This window comes from Pseudorasbora parva, chromosome 2, assembly GCF_024679245.1.
Source record: "Pseudorasbora parva isolate DD20220531a chromosome 2, ASM2467924v1, whole genome shotgun sequence".
Lineage (NCBI taxonomy): Eukaryota > Metazoa > Chordata > Actinopteri > Cypriniformes > Gobionidae > Pseudorasbora > Pseudorasbora parva.
In genome coordinates this window covers 55,025,697-55,049,445 of record NC_090173.1, presented here as the reverse complement: position 1 = coordinate 55,049,445, position 23,749 = coordinate 55,025,697, and the positions used below count along the sequence as shown (strand labels likewise).

The 23,749-nt window shown below is 38.9% G+C and overlaps 1 protein-coding gene across 2 annotated transcripts in view; it reads right to left on the bottom strand.

The window, feature by feature from the left end:
• The window catches only part of cep112 (centrosomal protein 112), a 299,282-nt gene that overhangs the window by 262,184 nt on the left and 13,349 nt on the right, over positions 1 to 23,749 (bottom strand). For both annotated transcript variants that reach the window (XM_067424733.1, XM_067424741.1), the window contains exons 5-8: positions 16,754 to 16,835; positions 14,266 to 14,343; positions 9,051 to 9,098; positions 7,027 to 7,101 (exon numbers count right to left, since the gene is read on the bottom strand). In XM_067424733.1, the coding sequence (XP_067280834.1) occupies positions 7,027 to 7,101; positions 9,051 to 9,098; positions 14,266 to 14,343; positions 16,754 to 16,835 (283 nt within the window). The remainder of the gene's footprint in view (positions 1 to 7,026; positions 7,102 to 9,050; positions 9,099 to 14,265; positions 14,344 to 16,753; positions 16,836 to 23,749) is intronic.

Sequence of the window (23,749 nt, the reverse complement as noted above, 5' to 3'; positions counted from 1 at the left end):
CGATTTCAAATGCCTGCTCTAGCACGCCTTGCAACAATGCTGAGAATGCAGTGAGGAGGCAAAGTTTTAGTTTTTTTAATCCAATATAAATTCATGTTCTGGGTACAATTAATGTTGACACATTTTCCAGGTTATAAACATGAATTACACTGTCAAAATACAAACAAAAAGCAATACATTGATTCTATTTTGCATTCTCTTCTATCCTATTTATCAGTATATTTGTATATTTCTCATCAAGTAAGTTATATTTATTTTAATAACATCTATACATTATCTACACTCAAAAAAATGGACTTTCACTGTTGCTAGTTGCACTCAAACCATCCTTGTTCACATTACTTAAAAAACTCATGTAACTACATTAACTTAAATTTACTGAGTTGTTTCTACTAAAAATGTGTATTGTCAGCTTTACTGAATAAGTTTGTTCTGTCAACTTAACATTGCTGAGTAAAACGAACAAACTGGGCAGTGGATCTGTAGTTCCCAGCATGCTTTGCAAGGGGCTGCATTAGGAGAGTAAATTTGGGGATTTAAGTGTTATTTTATGTGTTTTACAATAAAGGGAAAGATGTTGTTAGTTTTGAATAGTGTTTATTGTTCAGTTATGCAGGACATTTAGAGGAGTTTCTGTAATTTTGTGGTTACCATTATGCAGAAGAGTGGTGCCTGTGTTTAGGCTGTGGGCGCTCATATTTATTGGATGAAATTCCTGTCCTCAATTCAATTGAGTTTATCCAAAAAGTTATTTTGGATTTTGTTTCTAAAAATATGCTTGTTATTTAACCAATTAAACTCTGCGCCCCACCCGTGGGTGCAATATGGCATTATCATTCAATCATTCAAAATATGTTACACTTGAAGAGTAAATATTAAATTGAGTAAGGTAAATTAAATCGATAAATGTGTTTACCTAACATAATAAACTTTTATAAATATAACATAACATAACATTATTAAGAAAACTGCACGTATAAATATTATGTAACAGTGACAAATTCAAGTGGTTTGTATTTACTCAGAGAAATTTTGTCAGCTTTACTTGAATTTCTTTTGTTCATCTAACTGTAACATCTAAATTGTTATTTGTAAAAAAATGACTCAATATAGTTGCGTGGAACCACTTGACACTGCTTATTTAAGTAAATTCAACAAGTCATTGTTTGAGTGTATATTTTATTTGCGCTCTTTTGGATCATCATTCATCAAAGCTTGGTAAACACTACAGGTATCATGATGGTCACAGACACGAAGATGAACCTTTAACTCTTTCCCTGCCGTTGATGAGTTTTCACGGTTATCCATGTCATCACTATTATACGGTAGGGGACGCTATTGTGCATCTCCTAAACGATTACAGAATCTCCTGAACAAAAAAAAAAGACAAAAGCCCTGTTCGGATGGTAATTGTTTCTCACGTGGATGTCCGATAAATAAATTAGCCACCTCAGGGATAAAACTTGTGCATTCATGGTGGAGGAGTGAGTTTTGTGATCCTGCGCACCTGGGAACACACTGCTCACGTGGTCAGTCGCTCGCATGATTGTATGCTGTAATTAAAATGTCATATGCCTGGAATAATAAGAATCATATTTAATGTAATAATAGGACAATAATATCCTAATTATTATTTATTTAAATCTGCTTAAAAATAGGAAGATATATAGACACACATTATAGTTAAAATGGTTGTCTGTCTTGTATTTTTTCTCAAAATAAAGGATGTCATTTTATTCCACATGGAAATGAGTGGAAATACATGAGGAAATACACTTCTTACATGAGGTAAACTTAATGCTGCGGTTATTTTAACATATATAATTGCTGCCATAATAACGGCCCATTTCTAATGTTTACGTGCTTTTCTTCTTTTCATTTTTTTGAGTGGTGATGAAATATATTGCTCTTGTAAATACTTGCCAGCATATCAGTAATAAAAGGCTAGATCTTTAAAATGCATCCAAATAACAGCGAAGCACAGCCGTACGGTGTTCCGCAGGGGTCAAAAAGGATATAAACAGTGAATTTTGAAGTGATCTCTTCTTGAAAACTCAGAGATGTGGGCTTGGTTAAATCGTCACACGACTTTTGTGATGATTTGTCAAAAAACAGTAGGTAAATCTTCCGGGGATTTGTATGTGGCTGGTTTGAGAAAAACACTGACATTCTGGATTCAGACGGCAATAAAATCACAGACTAGCCCCTGTCAATGATGAAAATACCTTACGACCCCACGAGAAAACAATTACCATCAGAATAGAGCTAAAGAAGCAGAAACGAGCATATGTGAATAAATGCATATGATAAATAATGCAATCGTCAACATTAAACAGCAAATCAATCAAAACTGCCTAATGTGACTGAATGAAATGTCGCCCCAGGACGAGCTATAGGACTATGAAGCTTTGGGGGAGTTAATGGACCATTCTGGATCCATTCTGGATGTAGTCTTTGACAAAAACATGATTTTCTAATAAAAATGTAGCTTTTTTTATTAAACTTCCAAGTGTTGATAAAAAGAATACATGAAGCTAGAATAAAACAATTCAGTTTAAAAGCAGATGCTCTGTTCTTTCTTTTGATATATTACATGTTCAAAATATTCTGGGGGCCATGAAATCTTTGTTAAAATGACCAAAAACTCTGGTGGCATGGAAAGAGTTAATTTGCTCACTAAATATCCCTAACAGTTTTCAAGTAATTTCAGGAATGCGCACAAATAAAAGAGGCGGGATTTATCTTGTGAAGTTTATAATAAGCCAATCATGTGACTTTTCCCCATTTATTCTCAATTACCCCGCACCAAACCCACAGAACGCTCTAGGGTGCGGTAAAACTCAATGGGCGGTAATACTTTAACCGCTGACTGTAACTGAAACTGCTGGTGTCGCTGTAGGACAGTGTCACTTTACAAAAAAGAATGATTTACACACCTATTAAATGTCATATTTTGTACTGAATTATTTTATATTACTCAACCCATTGTTGGGGAAATGCCCCTGTTCGAGCTGTAGTTTAGAAACTCCAGAAGACAACATATTTTACAATAAAGCAGTCAGACAGGCTTCATGAACAATCACTAAAATCAATGTCCAGGCACAATTTATAGAAACCAAACTCAGAAGTTGGTCTCACGACAGCATTATCTGGCGGCTGGAACGGATCTCACAAGAGCAAAACACACATTTTGCTACCGTCACCTGCCCTACTTCCACTCAACCCTGAGAAACAGGCCCCCGCCTCCCGCTTTGCGTACGATTCTTCTTGTGCAATCTCAGAGACCACAGGAGACCTGTCAGAGGAGGAGATTGCACTGATTGAAGCCACGCAGTCAAACACATCTCGGCAGCACAGATGCAAACGTGGGCGGCACTTTTTTCTTTTCTTGTCTTTTTTTTTTTTGAAGCTTCAATTGGTGCTTTTAGAAAAGTTTGTCAAACTACATCAGTGGCGTTCTGAAACTCTCGTCTGAAAGGGTGCGGCGGGCAGGCGCACACCTCCGGGTTTTCAGATTCCCTGGAATCAGTCAAGCGAATGACATTGGTGCTTTTACTCGCGCTAAACTCACAGAGACGCTGTGCTTTTTGAAGAGTAGAAGAGATGGAAGGGTGGGAGGAGGAGAGATAAAGATGGTGTGAAGAAGAAGACGAGAGCAGCTGTTCTGTCTTTTCTTTGCCCAGCATTGGTTTCACACATTTCCTTAGGGAGTATTTTCACAAAACGTCTGCTACGTTTTAGCGCCACACTGAGGGTTGAGTCTGTGATTCCAGCTATTTTGAGAGTCAAAATCTGGGTGACTGTTCAGTGTTTGGATAAACACTTCCTCAGCTTCCCCAGTCACACTGATGACATCTCAATCAAATCACTGTCTTTGCTCTATGAAGGAAAATAAGAGAACTGAAATGTGATAATGCAAAAAAACTAAATGTGTAAGCAAAATGTGATTGTCACACATAAAACCCCAGGCTCACAGACCGCTGGCTGGACGTCTCATAAGGCGCACATAATGGGAAACACTATGGAAGAGTCACAGTCCTCATCTCATTGGTTGAGTTCTACAGGATGTTCGGGAGGCGTGTGTCACGTTCTTTAACGGTCCGCCTGGAAACAAAGCGCTGGATTTTCAAAAGAATGGGAAGTTTTTGTAGCCACTGTTGCAGTAAAACATTCTTGAATTATTTATTAGATGCATGGTCTGGTATTGTAGGCACATTGGCCTGATTAGGATACCCCTCCGTTCTCTCTGGCAATCCTTGGCCAATGAAAGCTGCGATGGAGTCCAGGCCTTCTGCCGTCAGTCTGAAGATCTGGCTACGCGCTGGGTTTTTTGCTTCACGTTTCACATTGCTCATACTTGGCCCAGTGTATTCATTAGAGGTGCAACAACTAATCGATAAAATCAATTATTATCAACAAGGAAGATAAACTTTGATTATGGTTTAGTCAAGTTTGCATTCTGTGCTCAGGAAACAATCAGTCAGTCACGTCGCTTTGCGGTAGTAAATACAAAACAAACAATCTATATGTACAAAACACACATGGAAAGCGTTTAGCGCATATCCCTATCTGTAAGTGTAAGAATGTCCCGCTTCCATTTAGCACATTTTGAGAAATGTCTTGTTAAACTTCATTAACTTCAGGTGGGAGCATGCGCATTTTAAAATCTACAACACAAGCAATCATATTTATGAGAGCAGTAACAGTAAAGGCATTTTTGGTATAGCCCATTAATATACTATAATTACTGTTCAGACGAGTGAATGTGAGTGTTCTTTATACCTTGTACAAGTTGACATTTTGTGCTTTTTTATTATTGATCAATGTTTAAATTTAGTTCTGCATGCTCACAATTCCTCTCTAACAAAGTGTAGAAATGATGTATAAATAAGAGATTCATTTTGTAGTCAGCTTCACTGATAAATATAACAGAACTTTGTTGGATCGTTATGAATGAGTGACAGCTTTTATTGATGATAAAGGGAGCGCTCTTGTGCCTCACGTGCATCAATGAGCCTTGGCTCTCATGACCAGGTCTTTGGTTCTCCACTGTTCCTTCCTTGGAGCACTTTTGATAGAGACTGACCACTGCAGACCGGGAACAGCCCACAAGAGCTGCAGTTTTGGAGATGCTCTGCTGGGAAACCTTGTGTCCTGCCATCCATGTGGATGTTACTTTGACACACACCCCTTGCCTAAGCATTGTTGCAGACCATGTACACCCTTTCATGGAAATTGTATTCCCTGGTGGCTGTGGCTCTTTCAGCAGATAATGCTCCTGCCACAAAGCACAAATGCTTCAGGAATGGTTTGAGGAGCACAACAACGAGTATGAGGTGTTGACTTGGCCTCCAAATTCCCCAGACCTCAATCCAATCGAACATCTGTGGGATGTTCTGAACAAACAAGTCCGATCCATGGAGGCCCCACCTCACAACTTACAGGACTTAAAGGATCCGCTGCTAGCATATTGGTGCCAGATAGCACACCACACTTTCAGGAGTCTAGTGGAGTCCATGGCTCGACGGGTCAGGGCTGTTTTGACAGCAAAAGGGGACCCAAAACAATAGTCATAATGTTATCCCTGATCAGTGAATAATAATATGATTTTTTAGAATTTGAATAAAACTTTGTTTTCCATGCTTTACAAGCGGACACGTAAAGGTGGGCGATATGATCAAAATCTTATATAAGTAATTTAATTTCATGATAATGATATCACAATACAGCCTAGTTATTTTTGCTTTAACCCCTTTATGGGCAAAGATCGCCGAGGGCCCCACATTACTGTTGTGGGGTACACTCTTACCTGAGTAGGACAGACTTGAGTATCAATAGAAACATGACTATGAATTCAGTCAAGTCTACTCCAGTCTGCTCTAATGCTGTTTTTACAGTTTTTCATAATATGTCCCCTACCACAACAATGAAGCAAAACGAGTTTACTGACAGTTTTCAGAAAAAAAAAAAATAGAACCCCTAATTTCAGATCACAAAGAAAGAGTGCTGAGGCACAAGAACGCACAGCGAGAGCAGTGTCGGTAATGAGCTTTGTTTTTCCCTGCAGTCATTTCAATCAGGGGCAGCGGAGGGCAACTCATGCACCATTTCCCTTCATCAAAGCCTAGCAGTTCCTGAGGTACGTTTGACTCACCCTTCACCCCATTACCTGGGAACGTTTCTTCAGCCTTGACATTAACTCAAGCGGTCCTCTTGGCCAGCCATTGCTGCCACCTGTTATTAATTACCACGCTCCACAGCCCAACGCAGGCGCCATTTACTCTGCTTACAGTAAAACAATGTTTTTGCTAATCTAGGAATCTCTTCGCTTAAAAGTGTGTGGAGTAACTGTGCCGGCTTTATCTTTGAAACGGCAGCCTTGGAGACTTGAGGGCCGTTTCAAAAGAGTGTTTGGTTATTTGCGAAATGGCTGTATTCTAGTGAAGACGAGGGCTGATGATGCTGGATGACTGAAGTTGACCTAATTGAGCACTGCTCTTCCCAGAGGAAGTGTGATTACAGCAGGTCACGCTCAGTATATTCAACAATACCAGTCAACTGACATCAAAGAGAAGCTTGTTCTATGGGATTTTCAGCTTAAACCCACATACAGGGGGAAACTGTCATCACAAACAGGGTTTGCAAAGCTCTTAGGAGAAGTCGGTGTCCCTAAACAAGGGAAACTCAGAGAGGCTGGCTTTGGTAAGGTGTGTGCAGCTGTCATCCAGCATCGCTTTTTTGAGTTTATTAAAAGCAACCAGCCATCATACAGCATTTACTTAAGAAGTGGAAAAGTGTGCCGGATAACAAACCTCAACAAGACAGCAGCACCGAAGCAAACTGTCACTGGTTAAGTGAAAATTGTGTCATCATTTAATCATGTCGTCCCAAACCCCGCAGGGATGTCTTTCTTTTGTGAAGAAATGAAGACGTTTAGCTTTTCCGTGCAATGAGACCGTCTAATTCATTGAATTTTTATTTATTTAAATTTTTTGTTGAACTATAGGGGGCTGGACCAGTTCCTACCTCTTTATCGGCTTTCACTGGGGCGGCTTCATCAAAAACAGTGCTGTTTTTCCCAAGACTTGATTTGTTGTAAATCTATTAATATAAAAAAACAAAGACAAAAAAAAGAAAAAAAACTGAGATGTCAAAAGTACTGGCACTTTAGTAACACGTCGATACTAAGGCCCCGTCCACACGAAGCCAGCGCTTTCCCAATCCGATCTTTTTTTCCCCTCGTTTCAAGAAATATCTGTGTCCACACGAGATTACCAAAACTGACTATGTAGTTTGCATGCCAGGCCAGTGTGTGGCGCTGTAATTCTGCCACAGAAATACACTAAAAATGGAGAAGAAGAGTTGTGGCTAGCAGGGGTATAGCAGTGGTCGGAGGTGAGGCAAAATCTCACAATAAAATAACAATAAATACATTTGCTACTTAACAGATGTGTTTTATTAATGCCTACACCTACCCCAACCCAAAACATACCCTTACAATAATGCAGATACATTAATAAAATGAGGCGATATTGATGTGCGCATGCCCAGTGCCCGTAGTTGTATCCCTTAATTCTTCACCGTGCCGGACATAGTAAGTTTCAGAAAATATACGGATTCGCTGTACACACGAAAACGGAAGATGATCATTTTCAGATTTACCCACTTTGGGACCCGGTTTCAGAAAATATCGGATTGATGCTTTTAAAACGCCGGATCCGTGTGGACGAAACGCTGATACGGTACAAAATTTATACGTATACAGCTAAACGCATCTCCGTGTGGACGGGGCCTAAAATGATTTAAAAAAAAGTTACAATAACAATTCTACAGTTATGCAAGCACCAAATATTATCAATCAATCAATCAATCAACTTTATTTATATAGCGCTTTTACAATTACGATTGTGTCAAAGCAGCTTCACAGTGTTAAACAAGACAATATTGCAACTAAATTAGATTTGGCTGTACAGTCGTTCTGGAGAAAACAGTGATGTTAGCAGCTTATTTTAATTTATCATACAGCGACAATGTTGGCAGATCAGTTTTATAGTTTACAGAATTGAAATATTAGAAATATTAGAATGAAGACCTCAAGAAAGATGAACCTTTCTGATCACTTTTTCATTAGGTTTGCGTTTTGATAAAATGTGTCTTCATTTTAAGTGACTACATGCATGAATTTTAGCATTTTTCTATTTTTCTTTATTTTATTTCAATCCCTTGCTGTAGTTGGCCAATGTAGTGGCAGTTTTTGTAGTACGCAATAATTAAAGGGATAGTTAACACAAACATTTTAATTATCCCATAATTTACTCAACCTCAAGCCATCCGAGGTGTAGGATATAAAAAAATGTCCTGACTCTTCCAAGCTTTATTATGGCAGTACAAAACTTGAAGCCCAAAAAATGCATCCATCCATTATAAAAGTGCTCCACACGGCTTCAAAAGTGAATTGATGGGCTTGTGTGAGAAAATGTCAATATTTAACATGCTATAAACTAAAATATCTAGCTTCTGGCGGATCACCTTTCATATTTAACTTACGCAGAAAGTGTAACAACTCTCGCAGTTCAAAACGCTTACGCTACACTACTTTTTTGTAAGTTGAATATGGAAGCTAGATATTTTACTTTATAATATATTTTGCTTTAGAAGGCCTTTATTAACCCCTAGGTTACTTTTATAATGGAAGGATGCATTTTTGGGGTTTCAAAACTTGGGCTGACATTCACGGCCATTATAAAGCTTGGATTTTAATATAACTCTGATTGTGTTCATCTAAAAGAAGAATGTAATATACACCAAGGATGATTTGAGGGGGAGTAAATCATGGACTAATTTTCATTTTTTGGGTGAACCAAAAAAGACCACTTTCGATTAACTATCAGCTGCTGTTAAATACCTTAAAACCTTTATGCACTGATGATTTGATTTGATCTTTTATTTCTATTTGTTCGTGTTATTGGTGTTTGTTCTTTATCTGCTCGAATTCAAATGATTCATTTGTAAATGCACTTGTGGAGATTGTCAATGCCGTCAGCACTTACCGGAGACAGAGGGACGGGGTTCTCACGCAGATATCGGGGGTTTTCTATCTGTAAAAATAAAACAATACAACACAACTTTACTCTCCTCCTCTTTTGGTAAGTCCCCTCCACCTCTGACCTCCTTTTATTTGTCATAAACAATGTGGAATGACTTCAAAGAGTGTCACTTAAACAGTCTCTTCTCTACACTTGGCTGTGTTTACAGAAATCAGACCTAAAGCCCACAGAGGCATTGTGTGCAGCGAGGCCATTTCCGCCTCTTTTTAAAAATAGTGAGTTTGTCTTTTGTCAACATAACCCATAATCTTTAAGGAATAGGAGTCTGTCCTCTGATGAGACTGTAGAAGTCTCAACACATCATAAGATGGACCATGACGGAAACATTATTCATAATGATGCCAAAAGTTTGACGTTTACTGTACAGGAAAACAATTTCATCGAAATAGTGGGCTCATAATAACACTTAGATAAAATGTCCTTTTTTCCAAGACAATTAAGCACTTATCTCCCTCAGTTCTTCTCAGCTCTCTGAGGGGTCAGAACATCTGAAGTTGAAGTGTTGGTACTGCCAGCCCAACATCTATTTTATTTGCAATCGTTATTTTTATGCTACTTTGCGGCAAAGAATGGTCGTCTTCTTTTGGCTTAGAATTTAATGTCAAATGTAATAACCAAGCTCCTTCAAAGTCCCACTTTCATTGTTTAATTTTATAATGGGAAGGGTTTGAGTCTCGAATCTATTTTTTTAGGGAGCACAAAAGTAAGTATAGATTTGACTTTGATTCATAAACTTCGAGATTCCAGTGGTTTCAGAGCTTGGGCTAGTAAAATGCCTGTTGGGAAAATACTTTTTTTTGTAAGAAAAATATCCATATTTATAACTTTGTAGACTAAAAAAATGCTTCTTTTTTCTTAATTAGAATTATTTTTCTTGTTTCCAGTCCAAATATCAAAACATTCTTAAATCAAGATGCATTTACTAGATAAGTAAAATGACATAAGATATTTATGCTTGTTTTCTGGAGAACAAAATCTAAATGAAGTGAATTTTTTGCTTAAAACAAGTTAAAGGGATCCCATGGTGTTGAGACTTGTATGGCTTAATATAACATAAATGATGTCTCTTACTGAATTATGTGGTAGAAAACCCATGAAAGATCTACGTTATTTAAAAAATCGATTTTATATTTGGACCATGGGCGGCGCCATTTTGTTTGCGTTCTAGGTTGATGACGTAGAATGGTTGAACTCCTCAATCAGCTGGCATTACCCGTAGCTATTTTTACCACAACGCAACTCGAAAATTGTTTCAGAGTTAAACAAAACAAATGAATTGCTTTGTAATTGTACTTAAAACACACTCAAACATACATGTGCACACAAACTCACCTACACAAGTCACAAACAGATCGGCGGGCGCGCACACACCTAGGTCAGCGACAGACTGCTCTGTCTCAATCGCATGCATCATCACCAAAACATCCTGCCTCTCTTCCTCACGTTACTTTATCCCCTCGTCCTACCTAGATATTTCCCTCTGCTGGTCACATTAGGCATTACAGTTAATCTACTATCAACAGTCTATCTAGGATATCAACACAGGGAATAGATTGAGGGTTATGTATGCGCGCACGCAGTGCGTGCGTGTGTGTGTGTGTTCGCGCCGATCTGTTGGGGTGTGTGTGTGTTCGCGCCGATCTGTTGGGGTGTGTGTGTGTGTGTGTGTGTGTGTGTGTGTGTGTGTTCGCGCCGATCTGTTGGGGTGTGTGTGAGTCTGTGTGAGAGAGAGAGTTTGTGTGCACATGTATGTTTGAGTCCGTGAAGTCGGACAGCTGTTTGTAAATCGGCTGTACACTCGTTATTGCGGTGGAACGTGAGACTGAATGACTGCACTCGAACATGTCCACTATGGTGTCGGACAACACTACAAATGTCCGTCCCTTCAAATAATGCCCTATTTAAGGGTATAGGGTCGATTTCAGATTCAGCCCCTGTCGTGGAGACTGAGCAGCCCAACATCTCGATTGAAACAGCGCAGTCTGTCAGGTGTGTGTGCCCGCCGATCTGTTTGTGACTTGTGTAGGTGAGTTTGTGTGCACATGTATGTTTGAGTGTGTTTTAAGTATAATTACAAAGGAATTCATTGGTTTTGTTTAACTCTGAAACAATTTTCGAGTTGCGTTGTGGTAAAAATAGCTACGGGTAATGCCAGCTGATTGAGGAGTTCAACCATTCTACGTCATCAACCTAGAACGCAAACAAAATGGCGCCGCCCATGGTCCAAATATAAAATCGATTTTTAAAATAACGTAGATCTTTCATGGGTTTTCTACTACATAATTCAGTAAGAGACATCATTTATGTTACATTAAGCCATACAAGTCTCAACACCAGGGGATCCCTTTAAATTATCTGCCAATGCGGTAATAAAAATAATCTTATTTATGTTTGGGACAGAAACAAGAAACAAGATTTCAATCAGAAACAAGATTTTGTTTCTTACCTCATTGGCAGATAATTTAGCTTGTTTTAAGCAAAAACTCACTTCATTTAGATTTTGTTGTTCGATATAGTAAATGCATCTTGACTTAAGAATGTTTAGATATTTAGACTAGAAACAAGACAAAAATACTAAGTAAGAAGATCTTTTTTCTATAAAGTCTATAAAGTGTTAAATGTAGATAATTTTCTTATACAAACGCGCCACTTCGCTTCAGAAGGCCGTTATTAACCCCCGGAGCTGTGTGGAGCAGTTATATGATGGATAGATGCACTTTTGTGGACTTCAAAAACGAACCATCAAGTCAATGCATTATAAAGCTTGGAAGAGCCACAATCAAACTCTGATTGTGTCCGTCTGAAAGAAGAAAGTCACATCTAGGATGGCTTGAGGGGGAGTAAATCATGGGCTAATTTTCATTTTTAGGTGAACTATCCCTTTAATGCTTTGAACTGAAAGAAAACCTTAAGCTATCATGAAAGCTTGTTGTGCATATTGCCTAATCATATGTTTGTTCGAAAACAATATTTTTTTGGAAAAATGCCCATCCCTAGTTTCCATCACTCATTTTTTGATGCAAAATGTGCATAAAAAAGGGGGAAAAAAGCAAGGAAGGAATGATGAAGAATCAATGGAATAACTTTGACCCAATTAAAAGGGCTCAAGCATGAGTGTGACGCTGCTCTGAACAGCGCTGGACGACAGCAGCGTGTTATCGCAGAGGTTTCCAGGCAGAGCGAGGCGGTGCTGCGCTTCACGTCCACACATGATGCAGCTGTTGATTAGTCCAGCATCAGTGCCCACAGAACAGGGGCCCGGAGCCGCTGAAAACCCGCCCGCAAGCGCTCATACTTATCTCGACACTCCACTCTCTGATAAGAGCAAAGTTCAGACTCTTGTTTTTCTGCATAAACTTTGTGATGAAACAAGCACTCGGAAGGTTTCGCAATTTGCTGGGAAGTCAGAAGTGGCTATTGAGAAAATCTGGAGCCCAAAACAGTCCTATAAAGCTTCAAACGCTTTGAACCCAAGAACTCAGCATGCCAACGTGTTGAGCAATCACTGCAGCACATTTTTCCTCCCACATGGTGTAGTCATCCGCGGCAAACAATGCGATTCTTTTGCTTTTTTTAATTTGAAGGGTCAACCAAGAACTCAAACCCAGGATGTGCTAAAAGTGAACCATGGACACTGATATTGTCATTTTCTGGAATATATAAAAATTGTGGGGCTTTTTTCCATAATCTGAAACATGCTGCGATTTACATTCCAAAGTAGTGTTGTCACGAAAATTCAATTTCTAATTTTGATATGATACCTTTAAAAAATACTGATATTTGATACCAATTTTGATACATCAAGGAAAAATTGCCATATGTGACTCTGGAGCTCAAAACCAGTCATGCGTCATACATCTGTGGCAATAGCCAACAATACATTGTATGGGTTTAAATGATTCATTTTTCTTTTATGCCAAAAATCATTAGGATATTGAGATCATGTTCCATGAAGATATTTTGTACATTTCCTATCGTAAATATATCAAAACTGTATTATTATTAATAGTAATATGCATTGCTAAGGACTTCCGTTGGACAACTTTAAAGGGGATTTTCTCAATATCCTTAGCTGTAAGTTGTTGGATAAAAGCATCTATATAAATGCATAAATGTAAAAGATTTTTTAAATAGTTGTATCCAAACAAACCATGGGTCCAGGGTCACATAATAAAATACAATCATTTAAGTTAGTGTTATACTTACAGTATATTGTTCATTCCTGTTTGGTTCTAAATCCGGTTGAATTTAAAGGATTTTTGGAGTGAGGTGATTTATAATTGCTTGTAAACGTATCAATATTTTACATTATATTCGACTGTAATAATAAAATGTGACGTACACCAATGCGACTTATCTGTGTTTTGACTTGTGATTTTCTCCTAACAATGCAATTTATACCGGTGTGTATCTTATTTTCCAGGAAATACGATATCTGCACTCACCGCCTGCGTTGATTTAGCAAATGAATTAAGCAAATCAGGTAATAATGCAAATGCACCCCCAAAATGAGCATGCATGATTTCTTAGGGTGCTTGTGTGTGGCAAGTTGTGAAGGGTGCACTTTACTGAGACTGTACAGCATCAGTGCACTGTGATCCAGATACCTGAATCTGAAACCTGAAACTGTTCTCCATAATTTCATGATCAGTTGATGAATTACTGCTGTTGTTATTGTCTTGTGGACAAAATTCACCAAATGGCCTTTTTTAATAGTGCAAGGCTAATGGTGCGGGACAAATATAGCGCTGATTTTGGTGCAAATTCTATAATAAGCCTAATTTACATAGCAAAGCATGTGTGTGCACTGAATTGAATGCCAATGACCTCATTTAAATGCATGTGGCACACCGCTGTGCAGGTGAATAAGGCTTATTTGATGAAATACTGCACGCTGAAGTGGCACGACAGCTGAATTTGCCTGATTGGTGAATTAGCATTGTTTCACACCATTAGGCAAATTGTGTTTCCACTGTCATCAATGCTAAAAGTATCATTGAAGGTCTCCAAATCAATTATTTTTTGGCTCAGCTCACATGAAATGGTTACTGTCATCATAGCAACAAAGTCATATATGGAAATACATGGTAAAGGAAAACTGAATTTTAAAAGAATGGGTAGATTGGAAAAAAAAGAAAAGAAAAACATCCAACTTTACCCCCAGGTTCCAGCTGTTGAAGCGAGCCTCAAAGTCACTATCATCAGAGGAGATGGGCGGCCTCCTGTGTGCCTCCGCCTGGAGGAAAAAACACAGTGAGGAACAAAGAGAGACGGCAAATGATGTCCAGGGATGGAGAGCGCTGACTGAGATTCAACTGGGTTTGAACTAAACCTGCTAGACAAGGGCAGAGATTAAGAAACCTTACAAAGCCCCAAATCATGATAATAACATTGTAATGTCACATTCATCAACCAGTAACATAAATAGTATAACATGCCCTTTGAAACCCTCTTTAATCCACTCTTTTTATCATTTGGAAGAACAGTTTTTAAGATATTGACTATTCATTGTGAGCTCTGAAAGATAGTATATGAATCAAAAGAGAAATGAATGGGGGGAAAAATGTTATAAAAGCTAAACATTAGTTTAAAAACTGTGTTATATATACTAGGGTTGGGTATCATTTGAATTTTAACCATTCTGATTCGTATCGATTCCTCATTCCGATACCAATAAGGTAAAAATAAAATAAAATAAAATAAAATGTAGATATCAATCTTATTGAGAAGATTTAAATGTAGCACAATTACCATGAACAAAAATCAACAGACTAAAGAACATTTACACAAGAAACGGCCTATGGTTTAAAAATACCATAGAAAAAAATAACTAGCCTAACTAAAATAAATGTCAAGCATTATTAAAGACAAGGAAACACTTTAGCAATCACACTAATAAATAGAACTGAACAAAGATACGATTTAAATAAACAGTGTTTCAAGATTTGCACGTATTCAGTGCAAAACGTTATAAATAAAAATATGCTTTACAAATATAGTTCAAAAAGTTATTCAGTCAAGAACAGCTTTGTATTGTGTTGTTCGATTAACTTTATTATAGAGTCGGCAGCAGGGATATTAGGCTGCCGTCACTTTAAGAGCTGCACAGATCCAATATACTGATACACACGTGCTTTATTTATCAACTGTTTACATTCACTTAAGACATAACAACGTGTTTTGAGAATATATTAATTTTTTTGTGTGTATTTGTCTGTTTAGCAGCAAAAAGACGCGGAAGAGAACCCAATTCAGTTTTCATTGTGAGCGGCGGCTTTCTGTGAGCGATATTTTGGCTGTGTGTGCAACACAGACAACAGAGCATGAATGGTTAAAGTCATATTAAAATGCACACAAAGGAATCGTCAAGGGGAATCAAGTTTTTAATTGTACTACAAGATGAATGAAAATTGAAATGAAAAGGAAAATTATCCCATGATTTACTCCCCCTCAAGCCATCCTAGGTGTATATGACATTCTTCTTTCAGACGAATACAGTCGGAGTTATCTTAATAAATACCCTGGCTCTTCCAAGCTTTACAATGGCAGTGAATGGCAGCCCAAAATGTGAAGCCCAAAAAAGGGCATCCATCCATTATAAAGGTAATCCACGGGTTAATGAAGGCCTTCTTAGGCGGTCCGGTAGAAGTTATATATTTAACTTTATAAAGTGTTAAATATGGATATTTATCTTATACAAGACCTTCAGAGTGCCTTTATTAACCCCCAGGGCCGTGTGGAGCACTTTTATAATGGATGGATGCTTTTTTTCACATTTTGGGCTGCCATTCACTGCCATTATAAAGCTTGGAAGAGCCAGGGCATTTATTAATATAACTCCGGTTGTGTTCGGCTGAAAGAAGAATGTCATACACACCTATAGGAAAGATTGAGGGTAAGAACTATCCCTTTAAGTAACCGATTCCAGAACCCTAGTTATGTATATGATAACAAATTTAAATGTTTAATATTGTTAAACTATTAAATCAATATTACAATGAAAAATGCTTGTAGATGTTTGATAGGGAAGAAAGCGAGAGAGAGACGGCTTTAGACACGGACATCATGGCACACCAGATGTTTGACTGTTCCACATCATTTCTCCTTTTCCCTTCACATGCAGTAAATTCCTGCGGAGGGTCACATGACATCCCGCCCCTCGTTGTTTTCAGGCGCTTCTCTTTAGTCAGGACAATCCAGCTCTTTATGAGCTCTATATAATTTAAAAAGTTTCCAGGGAACTGTTGTTCCAAGTTCACTTTCCTGAGTTCAGCTTTGGCTCTTCAGGAAAGAGAAGCAAGGAAATGTCCAATAAAGCTCAATCCTAATGAAGTACATGGATACTCCCGAAGCTTAATAGGACTGTGGGAAGGGGATAGTTCACGTTGAGCAAACAACTCACGTTACAGGAAGGTGTCTGAACACAAATACCTGATAAAAACTGGGACACATGGGAACAATTCTGGTAATAACCCAAAGATATAGAATGTGCGTTAGGTTGAAAGGTCATGGTGATTCTGTGTGGTCAATTGGTGGAGAAAAAAAACCCTGTGAGGTCTATAGCTTTGTATTATTGCGGTCAGGCTGGTTTCAGAGTTTTATTGAAGGCAGTTCAAGCTGAGATGAGTTGAAATCATAACACTCACCATTTTGGCATCATCCTTGATATTGTGTCTGACGGGACTTGAGGACAAGGGTCTAGCTGGTGACTTATCGCTGAAATACTTCCTGTGGAGGAGAAACGAGATTTCAGATCATTCTCACCTCATTTTTAAACAAGAGCCAAATGTTAACCTGTATCGATGCTAGCTCCCTTATTCTGAAATCCACATGCACAAATACTTTAGCCTTTTCTTCATAAAAAAGCTTCTCTTATACATGTGATGGAAACATTGCATCATCTTTAACACATGGTCCATGTTCCTAGTATAAAGCAACTGCAGACTTGGCACACACTCATGCCTGTCGGGGGCATTTATTATATATCATTTCCAGTTGACTGATATTTATGATCTCTTTCTTTGCCCAGATAATTCCCGTTGATCAGCTACGCCGAGGCCACCAACGACAACTTCAAAGGCTGAGAAGCGTCTGACTAGATGTCGCTGATCTCAACAGCCATGACACATTTGTTTCATGGGCAAATTAAGAACGTGTTCTCGAGCTAATTATGAATGCTTAACGCAAATCTCAACTAATTAAACTAATCCCCCGTTAGTCAAATGATGAAGAGAGGGAGGATGTGATGACTATATGAAAGTCTCGACAAGAATTTGGGAACACATACACCCTCTTTTTTTCTATGGTTTCTTTTGGACTTACTATTAAGCTCTAGCCTAAAATACACATCAAAAGGCAGTTTTAAAAGCACTGCAGTTTTTTGCTGTCAATCACATAGCTGAATGCACGATTATTTATGTGCTTATCGCAATGATGACTGGATCCAAACATGCACAGAAACATACATCGCTGCACATACTTTAAAGCGTGCAATAAAACAACAGTACCATGATTCACTAATCGAATGTGTCATTAGTGTCATGAATGTTGCCATTTGCATGTAAATATCAAATTAGTACCTTAAAATGCAATATTACTTTTTCAGCACTCTTCATCTTTTGCATTTTACCGTTAGATGAAAACTAAGTTAAATGTAAAGTCTTGGGATGCGACAGGTCTTAAAGTGACAGTAGCCTAATAAACCTGTTGCTGTGATCTTTCATTAATGTTCACTCAAAAAACGAAATTATCCTATGATTTACTCAAGCCATCCTAGGTATATATAACTATCTTCTTTCAGACGAACACAATCAGTTATATTAAAAATTTCATTGAGCTTCCAGGCTTTTTTTAAGTAAAAAAAAGTGCATCCATCCATTGTAACAGTAATCCATGTGACTCCGGGGGGTTAATAAAGGCCTTTGTGTAAGGTGTAAAGGTGTTTGTGTAAGAAAAATATGCATATTTTCAACTTTATAAACTAAAATAACTAGCTTTCGAACAGATGGCCGTACGCATCAATTTACGGCGAAAGAGTGACCCGACCCTGACCTGACACACTGATGATCACGGAAGCTCAGAGAGTAGAGCAAAGCAAAATACCGGTCACAAAGACTAAGACAAGCTTTTTAAAGATAAATGTCAAAGGAGCTTGAGTTTGTTGCCCAGCCGTATTTGTTTGATTCGTTTGACTTGGCGTAAGTCGACTTGCATAGGCTGTCTGCCAGATATTTTATTGTATAAACTTTTAAATATGGATACATTTTTTACAAAAACTCATCACTTTGCTGCACCATGGATGCACTTTTTTGGACTTCATATCCAGGACCGCCATTCACTCCCAGTATAAAGCTCCCAATATAAAATTCATATCCACCTAGGATGATTTGAGGCGGGTTCTGAATAACTTTTGGGGCTTTAATAAGGATCAATCTATATTTAATTTATAATTCATGCAGGGAAGACTGTAAAGTGTTTGATAACGTTATTCAACTTCTGTTTATATCCAACCTGTTAGACCTACTTTACAAGGTTACATGGGTCAACAACAATGAAAACAATAACTTTTTGTGCATTTTGATAGGGCAAACACAAATCTGAACAGGTCTGACGGGGCCAAGAAAAAAAATAGCCCTTATATATTGAAGGGCAGGTCAATGTGACATTTATGGGTTTATGTGAAGATTGCTTTTAAAGCATTATGTTAAAATTGCTAGCTTTTGATAGCTTTATCTTTAATGCTGAATGGCTATAATTACTGGCTAAAATTGAGAAAAACATTATTAATCTACATTAATATGGAGATTATGGAAAATCTGTAATGTTAGGTGTGATGAATTTGTTATATATATATATATATATATATATATATATATATATATATATATACACACACACACTCATCAAAAGGATTATTAGCAACACCTGTTTCTCATTAATGCAATTCTCTAATCAGCCAATCACATGGCAGTTGCTTCAATGCATTTAGGGGTGTGAAAGGTGAAAGGTGATTTAAGTAATTTTGAGCGTGACATGGTTGTTGGTGCCAGACGGGCCGGTCTGAGTATTTCAAAATCTGCTCAGTTACTGGGATTTTCACGCACAACCATTTCTAGGGTTTACAAAGAATGGTGTGAAAAGGGAAAAAAACATCCAGTATGCTGCCTTGTTGCTTGTTGACGCTAGAGGTCAGAGGAGAATGGGCCGACTGATTCAGACTGATAGAAGAGCAACTTTAACTGAAATAACCACTCGTTACAACCGAGGTATGCAGCAAAGTATTTGTGAAGCCACAACACGCACAACCTTGAGGTGGATGGGCTACAACAGCAGAAGACCCCACCGAGTACCACTCATCTCCACAACAAATTTGCAGGCCTCCAGGCTACAATTTGCTTGAGCTCACCAAAATTGGACAGTTGAAGACTGGACAAATGTTGCCTGGTCTGATGAGTCTCGATTTCTGTTGAGACATTCAGATGGTAGAGTCAGAATTTGGCATAAACAGAATGAGAGCATGGATCCATCATGCCTTGTTACCACTGTGCAGGCTGGTGGTGGTGGTGTAATGGTGTGGGGGATGTTTTCTTGACACACTTTAGGCCCCTTAGTGCCAATTGGGCATCGTTTAAATGCCACGGCCTACCCGAGCATTGTTTCTGACCATGTCCATCTCTTTATGACCACCATGTACCCATCCTCTGATGGCTGCTTCCAGCAGGATAATGCACCAATGCCACAAAGCTCTAACCATTTCAAATTGGTTTCTTAAACATCACAATGAGTTCACTGTACTAAAATGGCCCCCACAGTCATCAGATCTCAACCCAATAGAGCATCTTTGGGATGTGGTGGAACGGGAGCTTCATGCCCTGGATGTGCATCCCACAAATCTCCATCAACTGCAAGATGCTATCCTATCAATATGGGCCAACATTTCTAAAGAATGCGTTCAGCACCTTGTTGAATCAATGCCACGCAGAATTAAGGCAGTTCTGAAGGCGAAAGGGGGTCAAACACAGTATTAGTATGGTGTTCCTAATAATCCTTTAGGTGAGTGTATGTGTGTGTGGCTCTGTTTGCACACTACATCAAAGAACAGATCTAAAAGGGCACAGCAGCTAAATCTGCTGGACTGCATGCATTCTACACACACACACACACACACACACACACACACACACACACACCTTCCCTTTGAGATGTCAGATGAGGCCAGCCATTGTGATTGGCGCCTGGCCGTTAACAGGTGGATGGGGATAATTGAATCAGATGAGAGTGAGGGATCAAAGAGCTGTGGGGGCAGATCGTGGAGGTGCTGCTGCCCCGCGTCCTGATTAAAGCCCATGCCCTGACCTGCAGCTGCTCAGAACGGCCCCAGTCTCAGGGACACGTCCTCATCCACACCACTTAAAAACACAAGGCCAAAGCATTCATGCGTACTTGACTCAAACCTTGGACTCGGGAACACATCTGATGTCTCTTATGGCTGTCGCTGCCGCTGTCGCATTTGGCAACGGTTGGAGACTCTGGCTAATGTTTCCAATGAGCATTTAAAACCCAAACAGACAGACGGGGAGGTTCACATGAGGAAACTATGGCAACTAGGTCTTTAGATGATCTGAACATGTGAGTTCTGGATGGTTACTAATGCTATGGTGTTGTTAGGAAGCTACTTATATGTTGTCATTGGTAGTAAGTGCATTACTTACTACTAAAGGTGCAGTCACATTGGCAAAATGTCACTCTTTTTGTATAGTCAAAAGCCTAGCGATACATGAAGCACAGCTCACAAAGAAGTCACATAAAATAGCATTACCAAGTGAAGTCGATGGGAAATCTTCATGGGGAAATCTTTCGCCCTGTACTTACAGTTACAAATCATGTGAACTCCTATGAACTCCTTATTGGATTTCACCAGCGAAAATATGCAGAACGATGTTAAATGTGACGAGACGTTAAGGCGCTGCTAGGGTGTTATAGGAGGTTGCCAGGGCGTTGCTATGCGGTTGCTCAGGTGTTTTCAGTGCTAGTGTATTTGATACACTGAAAAACCGTATCAGTAAAAGCGCATTCTTCCATCTTAAAAAATATCAAATTTATGGCACATGCTCTCAATGCAAAATGCTGAACAGTTAGTGCATGCGTTCATGAGCTCAAGGCTAGATTATTGTAATGCTCTACTGGGTGGCTGCCCTGCTCGCTTAATAAACAAACTCCAACTGATCCAAAACGCAGCAGCTCGAGTTCTTACTAGAACCAGGAAGTATGATCATATTAGCCCAGTTTTGTCAACACTGCACTGGCTCCCTATTAAACATCCCATACATTTTAAAATCTTGCTTATTACTTGCAAAGCACTAAATAGTTTAGCTCCCCGGTACTTAAGCGAGCTCTTAACACATTATACTCCTTCACGTCTATTGCGGTCTCAAAACTCTGGCCAGTTGATAATACCTAGAATATCTAAATCAACTGCAGGCGGTCGATCCTTTTCCTATTTAGCACCTAAACTGTGGAATAGTCTTCCTAGCATTGTTTGGGAAGCAGACACACTCTGTCAGTTTAAATCTAGACTAAAAACACGTCTCTTTACTATGGCATACACATAAAACATTATCAATTGCTAAATGATTATTAGGCTGCATTAACTAGGTCAGCCGGAACCGGGAACACTTCAAATAACACCTGATGTACTCGTTGCATCATAAGAAGAGTGGCATCCACGCTGATAGTCTCTCTGTTTATCCAGAAGTTTACTGCAGTCGGCCAGATCCAGGCCGTGTCCAGATCAGAGGCCGGTTGCATATACCACTTAAGACTAGTCTTAAAAGTAAGTCATCTAATTTTTTTTTCTTTAAGACTGGTCCTCGGCTGATTTATTACTTCACCTACTATAAGCAACTATAGTATTTAAGCTCATTCAAACTCATGTTCCTCGGTCTGTCACACAGACATTTGCACCCCTTCACCTCCTAGCATCTTCATAATTGATAATTGGGTTCTGTGTAGAAAATCTTTATCATCATTGTATCTCCTTCAGTAAAATATGCTTAGACACTTTTGGTTATTTGAAGGCTTGGGATTTATGTTTCAAGGATGTATCTCAGCTCGAGCACTTGGAGCCTTTTGCCATATCCAAACATTGTCAATACATTTTATTTCGCAAAGAGGTCCTGCCTGAACTAAAAACGCTGTATTATGCATGCCAGACAAGTAACTTGGCGGTCATTTTGAAAAGAGAAACGATGCACGTGCGCACACATGTATTCAATGTGCTTGCCTACAGACTAAACACGTAATGCTTACGTGCATGCCATCACCGTTCTCACAGATTCACGTTTTTGGAAGTTAACACAAAGATGATTACGGTCTCGTTTCTAAACTATTTCAAAACCTATTTCAAAGTTTGGGTTCTCAAGCCACCAAACACTGTTGCCATGATGCAAATGAACAGCCAGAACTTAAAGGGTTAGTTCACCCAAAAATGAAATTTATGTCATTAACTCCTCCCCCTAATGTCGTTCCACACCCGTAAGACCTCCGTTCATCTTCAGACACAGTTTAAGATATTTTATATTTAGTCTGAGAGCGTATCTAAGTGTATGCACACTATACTGTCCATGTCCAGAAAGGGAATAAAAACATCATCGCAGTAGTCCATATGGGACATCAGTGGGTTAATTAGAGTCTCTTGAAGCATCAAAAATACATTTTGGTCCAAAAATAACAAAAACTACGATTTTATTCAGCATTGTCTTCCTCCTTCATGTGCCTCCAAAAAGAATCAAACGGTTAATGAATCAGGGAATCGATCAATGATTCGGGTCACCAATGTCACTTGATTTCAGCAGTTCTGTTCGCGTCAAACTGCCAAACTGCTGAAATCACGTGACATTGGCGACCCGAATCATGCTCTTGGACTAAATATAAAATATCTTAAACTGTGTCTGAAGATGAACGGAGGTCTTACGGGTGAGGAACGACATTAGGGAGAGGAGTTAATGACATCTATTTCATTTTTGGGTGAACTAACCCTTTAAGTTTTTTTATTTAGTTGAAAATGGTGTTGTGTAAAGGAGTTGCCCCAAAGTAAATAACTCATGATTATTTACAACAGAAATGAATCAAATCAAAAACTTACTTTAGCTAGACAATAACTTTTTTTTAGAGCTGCTGTTCAGCCAAAGCCTAGAAATCTAGACGCACCCTAGCGGCAGCAAACCTAATCTGCCGTGAGTGTCGTCTAGCAACTCTCAATACAGTTATACTGTAAACGCCAAACTCTGGTCGGGCCAATCCCGAGTCGGTGGGTGGGGCTTAACATAATGACGGCCGAGTTGCCTTTGCGTGCTTCTAGTAAACATAGAAACTGGTGAACGGCGGCGGCCTTTCGAATCAGCTTAGACCGCGACTCTGGAAGACTTGGAGTTAAGCTTTTCTCTGAGAAAAGAACAAAGAACGGCACTGAAGTCATTCTTAAGAAGGGAAGATGTGTTCTGAGTTTTGCCGACCGGATACGGCAAAAGTTTAATCTTTCAACTAGCTCTGGTTGGTTGTAGCGCTATCAAATTGCGTATACGCTGTGCAGAGGGAGTTCGAAAGACAACCGTTAATCCGCCCCTCAGATTGAGCTGTCAATG